General features: G+C 37.1%; 1 protein-coding gene across 1 annotated transcript; it reads right to left on the bottom strand.

Moving 5' to 3' along the window:
* Positions 1–4,771: 4,771 nt before the first annotated feature.
* On the bottom strand, positions 4,772–7,263 carry LOC135473478 (uncharacterized). Its single transcript, XM_064753328.1, has 4 exons — positions 7,025–7,263; positions 6,028–6,127; positions 5,280–5,464; positions 4,772–4,924 (listed from the first exon to the last, which is right to left on the bottom strand). The coding sequence occupies exons 1-4, from the start codon at positions 7,253–7,255 to the stop codon at positions 4,772–4,774; spliced, it is 669 nt and encodes a 222-aa protein (XP_064609398.1). The 5' UTR covers positions 7,256–7,263.
* Positions 7,264–9,712: the final 2,449 nt, after the last annotated feature.

Raw genomic sequence — 9,712 nt, 5'->3', positions numbered from 1 at the left:
ATGAAATGCGGAACTTCCCATTTTTTTATGGTTTTGGTGGGTTGGTGATTCCTTCGATCAATCTGTGATGTGACTTTGTGGAAGAGATTGGCTGGCTGATTGATGGAAGGACTGACCTGACTTGATGGGTGCTTTATATCGTATACTCACGACCGATACCGGTAAAGGAAGTGTGCCGTTTGTAAAGTGCGTGACATCAAACCATGATGTGCGGGTTCAACATCGGCCTCGGGGGCCTCCCTGGCCTCCGTGGGGTTAGCACGCCAGCGCGACGCAATGACCCAGGAGCCTCTCACCAATGCCGCCGCTGTGAGTTCAAGTCCAGTTCATGCTGGCTTCATCTCCGGTCGTACGTGGGAAGGTCTGGCGGAAACCTGCGGATGGTCGGAAACCTCCCCCGGGTTCTACCCGGTTTCCTGTCATCATAGCGCTAGCTGTCGTCGTATAAGTGAAATATTCTTGAGCACGGCGTAAAACCCCGTGCTCAAGAATAATTAAATAAATAAATTAACGCTGTTACAATCTTTACAGCGATACCCGTGGCGAAACATCAAGGACCAATTGAATGTCAAATGAGAGAAAACAATAAATGCAACGTTTTCACTTTGTGCCACGTTATATTTCCTTTTGTGACAGAACTACGCCGTTTTTGCCAGAAATAACATCTAAGAAAGTAATTAAATTACACAAATAAAAGCATAACATGTGTTGTGACTAGGTTGTATACCTATGTTCTAAATGGTAAAAAAAAACAAGATCAGCATTTTGTAGGGTGGAAAAATGAAGGCAAATCATACAACTTCTAATTAGTTGTTTATGAAGAAGAAAGGAAAGAGAAATTTTAATTAGTCTATGACAACAATTTGTCATAGCTATGTATTCCTGTAGCGGAATTCCACACACTTTGCATACTCTCCCTTAACTGCACGCATAATACAGAATAAACTGAGAAAATGCTTTCGCTACGGGTTCGCACTGACTTTAATCTTTGTATGAATGTCTATACAGCACCGCCATAATAGCATTCAAGAGAGCGTTGATTTACATCAACTGCAAACTGCAAACCAGACCTGCCCGAAAGAAAAGTAAACTTGAGGACACAAAACGTGTCACCAACAAAGATGTTGCTATAAACATCAGTGACTGTTGATCAGGATGACATTATGTCAGCAGAAACATTGTACATTTGGCCAATATGTGTTGGTCACGTTAAGCAAATAACCTGATGCTAACATGAAACCCCAAAAGGATTACTGAATCAGATGGAAATCGATGTTGACGATTCGGGACTCTAAATCCTTGAAATATCATTCCTGACTGTAATCGTTTGTCTGAATGATGTATCGTTTATGTGAAGAGCAGGCTTGATGAAGTTACCTGTTGGACGCTTCTGTGCTACACAAGCCATTGGTGGAGAAAGGTCCCAATATAAGTTTCCTCAATAAGAAAATAAGAATTTCCGCGTGAAGCTTATAGCTAAAGCATTTTCCAGCGGGAAGTTTTGTATGCACAAGATGGCTGTTGTCTTTCGGAGAGAGTAAATGCCTGCTGCTATTGTAGCTGTTTCTTTCTGTTGCTGTTCTTTTACTTTATATTTTCTACAAACCAACATGTTGTCTGTGCACCTGCGCATCACGTGTCTACTGGGTCCTCCTGCTGTTGGTAATCCAGCCAACCAAGTCAAAATCTCAGGCAATGGCTTAACGCCGCTGATCTACAATATTCTTACTGCTAAAGATTTCGTTAACCGTTTAGAGACTATATTGGCCCTAGGCCTACTAGGTCACATACAGAAAGTGTTATGTATAGTAATGGTTTGTATGTTTAATTTAGAGGAATCAAGAGGAAAGCTTTTTATCAATTTTAAATCTATATTTTCAATATTACATGAACATGCACTTCTGACATTCAGATGGAACTTTTGAAAACCTAAATAAACCTTTAAAAATATTCTTCTTTCTTTGATTTCCTATCTTGTATACATGTCATAAAAAGTTGTATAGAAGGCAAAGTTTTTAAAACTAACTGGGACAGCAACACATAAGAAGATGACACCTAAGAATACCATAATGCTTGTATGATTTTGAGTTACGAAGTATTTGATTCATGCATTTAATGTCCTTCTTCATCAAGGCTGTTATACCATACAACAAGATTTCTCGCATCAAAAGCATATAAAATAGTATATTTTCAATTGGTACCCTATTGTACGCCAAGCTTTATCGTGAATCATATAGACTTATAGACCAGCATGACGCAATTCTTATTGGTGAAGAGTACAGCATGAATAAATTTGTGAGATACGCCACTTTTTTTACATTGTGAAACAAAACATCGTATTATCAGTAAAATCTTCAGGAAATTCTGATTTTGCAAATGACGGTATCGAGAATGGAATGAACTAACACTGATGTTTATATGTTTCACTTATTTCTCTTAAAATGCCTTCGAAAAGATGTAACTCACATAACGACGAATAGCTTGAAAAACCATGACAAAAATGAAAAAATACTCAACTGAGGTTGAACCCCACACTACGAGTGGTCCTGAAAATCCCCACAGTTTCTCCCCATATTAGAGTCCCATCTGGTTTGCCTTAGCTCAGTTCAGTTTGAGAGAGGTTGAGGACAGAGTGCATGTAGCTGAGACGAAATGTCAAGAGACTATTAAGATAAAAAATTTTGTCTAAATAGTTAGAGGGAATAGGCGGTGTTATGTGTTGTTTTCCTTACAAAAGATCCCAGCCATGGCGTACGGTTTCGTAGTTACTTTTCTGTGCGGCATCCTAAAGCCTTCCTCTTCCTTACGGGCATGTAAGGTCTAGACCTGAAAAAACTGGAAACCACGACATTTCTTTAACAGTTGAATTTTGTCTAATAAGAGTTACATTTTTGGGTCTGGTAATGACTCAAGATACTTGTATGAATAGAATTTTTTGGTATATTTGGCCGTGCTATATTCCTGATAGCACGGGGATATAGGGGAATGCTTCGGGGAATGCCAAAATGTTATGTTAAATTCAGAGGCTTACATTTCTATTTCTGAAGTAGGGTGGTGTCATTTAAACATTTCTATCGAAAAAACTATTGATCGTAGCTCAAATCTGTTGGCATATTGCCGAAAGGGCATATCTTGGGTTATAGTTTGTTTGCAGAGGTTTCACATTTCTAACTACCATTGTTCTCGAGTTGCAGGCCTTTGAAATTAAGCAACTGAAAAAAGTTTTTTGACCATATCTCAAAAAGTTAGGAAAAATCCGAAAGCAGATTCGGATTCAGCGTTGCCTAATACAGCAGAATACATGAAAACAATAACTTCGACCAATGGCTAGCTTCCAAGGCTTTGGAATGAATGTCCAATATTTCTTCAAACTTGCTTCAACTGAAATTACTCTACAAGTACATCAAATGTCAAAAAAATCTGTTCGTTGGCTCTTGAGAAGAGTTTTAAAGGCTTTGATCAAAATACAAGATGGCTGTCATGTCACTTGACAGCCTTGTTCCTAAAATCATCAGATTTCAACAACATCCAATGAAAACTTTTCCTTTTACAGCTTTTAAAGCTTCCAAAAAAGCTTTCAAGAAAATGGAAGAAAAATAATAAAAATCCGAACGATTTCAATAGTTTTCTCAGCACATGGCCACCCAATAAATCAACCTCGGTCTTGCCCACGAAATTTGATTTCCCTGCTTTTTTTGTTCATGGTGACTATAAGCATTCCACATTCGTACGGTCGTAAGGCTATTTGTGTAATGTACTTTTTCTGAAAGGAGCCTGTCTTCCACAAGTATGTCAGTAAACACAAGTCAAATTGACCATCATAGTATCAGTGAAAACAACGTTAAGCAACTACTGATAAATAAATAAGTGCGGCATAAACCATATATGTTTTGTAAATATGCTTCTGCAATATAGACATACAGTGTCTACTAGCCTGGTAGCGAGTTCAAATCCCGTCCTCGCCTTAACATTGTTAATACATGTGTGCAAGGAGTATTCACCTAAACGTCGTAACAGACATTTGTATACGAATAGTCAGTCATAAAAACAAGAATCGCAAGACAAATTTCCATACCAACACTAGCCGCAAGATTTCAGAAAATATAGAAAGTAAGATATTATAGTTTGCAAGGCAATGTATACTGGTTTTCTTCAGGCCTTACGGTCCTTATATCCGGGCAAATCTTCTTTAGTACAGCGTAACCTGATCAAATGTATAAATAAACAAATGATGTAGTCTCAAATAAAGACGTCATATATAATTATGGCCACTATCTGTTCTCATTCATTAGTTTAAAACTCATATGTCGTCCGTAATGGACAATGGGCTAAATCCACACAGAATTAGAAGGGCAGCTAATTTAACTTTTTATTTAATTTATTTATTCATTTGGTTGGTGTTTAACGCTGTGCGCAGATATTGTTTCCTGATGCAACGCGGTCAGGTTAGTTGGATGACAGTCCCCTCAGTAAACCGCCCTGAGTCAGTTACCCAACAAACCTCCTGACTTAAAGCCTCAGGTGAGTCACACCTCTGACTCATAACCTGATAAATGTAAATATCCATGTTCGCGGGGGGTCCTCAACTACCAAAGTGTAGGCGACAGCAATAAAGTAATAACCTTCACTACAACAAATCAGAACACGTACGAACACTATTTCAAAATTTCGTAATATTTATTCAAAGGAAATGTCACAGTAGTGTAAAACATTCCATCAGAAAATTGATTTTGATATGTGATGACATAATTGTGATGTAATAGTATGTGGTTTAATCCCTGTCGACGTCCTCCTCAGAGAGTGTCTCGGCCTCGGTCAGCGTGTACTTCTTGACGTCTTCACATCCACAGTCAATGACCTTGACCCTATTCTTGGGTGTGGCAAAATTATCGGTTTTTACGTCTCCTATAGCACGGATTGTGTCCTGTAATAAAAGAAGTTCATAGCAATAAGAGTACAGAAATGTGTGCCACATTAGCAAAATAGAGGTTTATACTTAAATAAATGTTTAAATATTTAAATAAATATTTTAATAGTTGGAAACAAGACCTGGACTGCAAGGGTATCAGCTATTTTATTTATAAATACTTGCATTCATTATATATATATATATTGATAAGGACTGTGAGGTTTGGATATTGATTCTCATTAAAAAAATTGACTTTAAATTAGTCGACTAACATAAACAGAACTCAAATCCTCAGGTGAAATTCACACAGCACAATTCACGTCCAATCGTGAATTACCATTTTTAAAACGAACATCCTAAGTCTACTTACCATTCCCTTGACGACCTTGCCGAAGACGACGTGCTTGTTGTCCAACCATCTAGCCTTGGTCAACATGATGAAGAACTGAGAACCGTTTGTATCTTGCCCGTGATTTGCCATGGATACGTAACCAGCGGCTTTATGACTCAGGATGAAGTTCTCGTCAACAAATTTGGAGCCATAGATGCTTTGACCTATTAAAAAATAAAGAGAGCATATATTAGCCATACTTACCACTTTGAGTTTTAAAAATGTCAACAGAGGTATATACATCCCTGTAATTTTACAGGATATTTTCTTTAGCTCCGGGTTTATGGACAATAGACACAGTATCTGTTTACAGTTATGAAAGATAGGTTTTTGTGGGAAGATCTGACAGATTCTGTTTATTTAGTTATATATATGATTCGTGTTTACGCCGTACTCAAGAATATTTCAATTATACGAGAGCGGGCAGCATTATTGTGAGAAAACACTGGCCATAGCCCTAGGGAAATCCACCACCATTCAAAGGTTACTACCAGACCTTCCCAAGTACGACTGGAGAGAAAGTCAAGGTGAGGGCTCCTGGGTTATTGTGCTGCGCCAGCATGCTAACAACCAGGCCACGAAGATTCCTTGACAGATCCTAGGCGAGATGTGATAGTTTCAGCAAGACTCTACCTGAATGATTTCTCCACCCATCATACTGGAACTATACTAAACACGATATGTGTGTAAAACACCAAAGAAGTAAGCAAATAAAATTATGTCTTACCTCCTGAACCATCACCAGATGTGATATCTCCGCCCTGGATCACAAAGTCTGGCACAACGCGATGGAAGTTAGAGCTCTTGTATGTCAGTTTTTGTTTATACTGCGAAAAGAGAACACGACATATTGCTTATATACCGTTACAGATTTGCGTAGATCATTGTGCAGGGTGTCCGAGAAGTCGCACACCATCCTTATTTTCATTTTTTTTTCTGTGTTTCAGATTTAATACTGATTTTATATTTTTCCCCTCTTTCAGAGTTAATTATGGCTAATAAACTAACTGTACAAGAAACACCTGAAATGGTTTTTATGTTTGGAAGAGATGGGGCAACACACCGCTCTGGATGGTACGCGACTTCTGGGACACCCTGTATATCATAGGGGAAGTGTTATAATTATTCAGAGTTGCTTTATCTGAGTACAGTACACAAACTATTCCTTGGAAATTGGCTGACTACATCTAGTTTTGAACCCTTTCCCTGAAGGCTTTGTAGCTAAATCTCCAATATTCCAACTCAGAACGTCTCTAACAAAAGCTACCCATGTAGTAACCAACAACTTGTCCCGTCCCAAATGACAGTATACTAATACTAGGAAAATACTAGGTAGCAAGTCTTCAATCGGCTAGAATTATACGGTTTAATAATAGGAAGTGCCAACTGTCATGTATGGAATTTGCCTAGAAATTTTATTAGGAAAACTTAAATGGCAATTTGTATAAAATCTGCCCAGAATTATATGGCTTAATATGAAGAACTCCTTAGAGGCGAAACTGGAATGTGGCTAGAAATATATGGCTTAATAATAGGAAAACTAAGTGGCAAGTACGGAATTTGCCAAAGAAATATATGGCTTAATCATATTTCATATTTACTAGATTTAGTTTACCTTCATTTAATTGATTAATTTGGCTTACCGAAAGGGAGAGTAAATGTGTAAAATCTCAACATGATATTTTACTGCTTGTGTACAAAGACAACAACTTCATTCAGCTTACCCCTTCTTTTGTTGTTCTCTCAAATCCGTTTGTAATGGAGGCGAAGTTCATGACTGTCATTGGTGTGGTTTCTCCGAAAAGTCCGATCACAAATCTTCCCCTGTAGTCCTCTCCGGGTCCGTCATAATCCCGGATTTCAATGTCAAACCAGGCTTCTTTTGTGACGGTGTAGTTATCACAGTATCCCATGGAAATGACGGAGGCCAAGGCCAACAACAGTAACGCCGCCATGATGGTGTCTACAAAACAATTAACATAAGCTCGTTCAATACTTTCATTGTCTCGAATACTTTCATTTAATATTTTGAGTAATTTATAATATTCATATTCATTCAGTGTTATAATATCAATACCAACAACAGGAAATCCGCCATGTTTACAACTGAAAGAACGAAAGAATCCAGATTCGTATAAGAAAAGAAAACTAGGGTAATTTCGCCTGTGAAAAAGTGAGAACCTCTGAAATATGCAACATTTATTGCATACATTCAAAATATTTTAGCTAACAACCTTATTTATCTTTTTCTTCTTTGTTACAAATTACAAAGATAACTGTATAACAATATAAGAAACAAACTACCCGTTTTAAACAAACAAACACTTTATGTATTTACCTTTCGAAATAAGCTTAAATACAAATGAAGGCCTGCTCGTAAGATGTAATCCGATATCCGTTGTTCTTTTGGAATGCTCATAATTGCCTCTTTTGGCTCTTTAAATACAAGAGAAACTGTGGCCACGAAGTTGGAACCACGTGGTCCCTCAAAAGTGACGCGTGTTAGGAGCTTCGCTGCAGTTTCGTTTTGTCCCGTGCAGCTGTTGTTTGGAATCAACACATTTACCTATCACACATATGGGACTATATGCACATTCCGCAGCAGGACATTTTCCTATTGCTTCACATATATCCGTATTACGTACAATACCACGTATGTGGTCTGTAACATACTGTTGCTTAGCTCTTCGGTTGCATTTGCGTGTTATTACTTTTTTTAGACTCTTGGCCTGTTATTAAACTTCTTAAAAAAGTTGTAGTCCCTTTCAAAATTAAAATGTTTTCTCCAAAAAATAAATTTTATCGGCCGAGAAATGTATAACAGTTTTTTAAGGAATAAATCGTTCCAAAGTGTTATTTATTGGCGTCGGCCAGAGCATTTGAAGTATATATGTCACTTAACTGTTTTATGTTTAATTATTTTATTTTGCTTATGGATGTTTGGTTGGAATATGGAATGATAAATATTTATATGCTACAGAACTTACAGGTTGATTAATTGTTCGGTTGGTTGATACGTTTTTATCACGGCCGAATAAATAAATAAATAAATAAATAAATAAACGTGTACTGACCAAAAAGAATAGACCAGATGTTTCAAAATTTAGAAGAATTAGAGTATATACCATCGAGAGCTCTAATTTCACTCTTCACTGTTAGCCAACAAAGAACGATGTCCTGAGTATTTCGATTCTTAAATGCAATGATGTTAAATTTATTAGACGTCACTGCTGTAGAATGACTCAAAGTGCAAAGTTGTCGTCAGATTTAACGAACAACAACATGAAAACAGTGCACGAACCGTGAGATGTTTAGTCAACAAGGAGAATCCTGGTTTTTGCAGGCATAAAATATAAAAATATAGGATACATCCTGTTTCCTCCTACCAGAATGCTGGCCGCTGTGGTATAAGTGGAATGTAGAGTACGACGTAGACCACCAATCAAAATAAATAAATAAACATGTAAATAAATAAATAAATAAATACGAAATACACATTTCATGATCAGTTCTTAGGCGAATTGTTCAAAATCAACTTTGAAGAAAATGTTCACCGCTGTGCGCAGTTTGACACCAGGTGTTGTTTTTGGAATCCACACCTAGATATGCTCACCACGGAACATAGGCTTTTGTCAGACACCTACCTGTATTACGTACAATACCACTCCTGCGCTCTTTGTCAAACCTTTATTCTTTCTGCTGTTACGTATTAGATATTTAATTTTTATCTTACAAGGTGTTACATTTAGCTCTTCAACTAGTGTATGCTGGTTTCATAATAAATAAGGTGAATTAATATCAACTTGAATAATACCCAATACCCAGACCTTAAAGCCCCATCCCATAAACATAAAGTTTTTTAAATACACTAAATGACCTAAAATTTCGTACACAAAAATGCATTTTTAGAGACAAGTAAAGGTCACAAAATATTAATTTCGGTGTTGAAACTTTCAATTTTCCACTAGAATATCATCTAATGTCCAAGCAAGCCTCAAAACACCTTTCATGGGCGACATTTATGGTCATTTCGGATGGAATGGTGGTCAATTTAAGGATGGAGGAAACCGGAACGCCCGGGTTTTCTACCACAAAGTAATGGAAGACTGTTGACTGTAACTACCATGTCATGTAACTAACATGTCTAGGGTCTATTTGGGTCCCTGGTATATATTTGCATAATAATTGCCTCATAGCAGAAAATAGTAATAAATTGAGCTTTACAATTTTAGGTATACCAACGGTTCAAAAGCTCCATATATCTGGCGAAAACACTCATAAATAGTGTCTGAATAGTATCAGATATCTAATTTATTTAGTTTCACTACACAGTTAAATGTAAATGTCTTGACTGACTTCCTTTCATACAGTAATATTATTGATGCAAATTATTACTTTAGATGATATCGTCA

This window comes from Liolophura sinensis, chromosome 8, assembly GCF_032854445.1.
Source record: "Liolophura sinensis isolate JHLJ2023 chromosome 8, CUHK_Ljap_v2, whole genome shotgun sequence".
NCBI classification, from domain to species: Eukaryota; Metazoa; Mollusca; class Polyplacophora; order Chitonida; family Chitonidae; genus Liolophura; species Liolophura sinensis.
The sequence above is the reverse complement of the archived record's forward strand: the minus strand, read 5'-3'. Positions and strand labels throughout refer to the sequence as shown.

What these genes read in the sequence shown, in the direction of transcription:
- LOC135473478 (XM_064753328.1), bottom strand. Translation starts at nt 7,255, where the DNA reads ATGGCGGCGTTACTGTTGTTGGCCTTGGCCTCCGTCATTTCCATGGGA. An exon ending in ATCTGGTGATGGTTCAGGAG is followed by an intron (nt 5,465 to 6,027) that starts GTAAGACATAAT and finishes ATTTTTTAATAG; the next exon opens with GTCAAAGCATCTATGGCTCC. An exon ending in GCAAGGTCGTCAAGGGAATG is followed by an intron (nt 4,925 to 5,279) that starts GTAAGTAGACTT and finishes CTTTTATTACAG; the next exon opens with GACACAATCCGTGCTATAGG.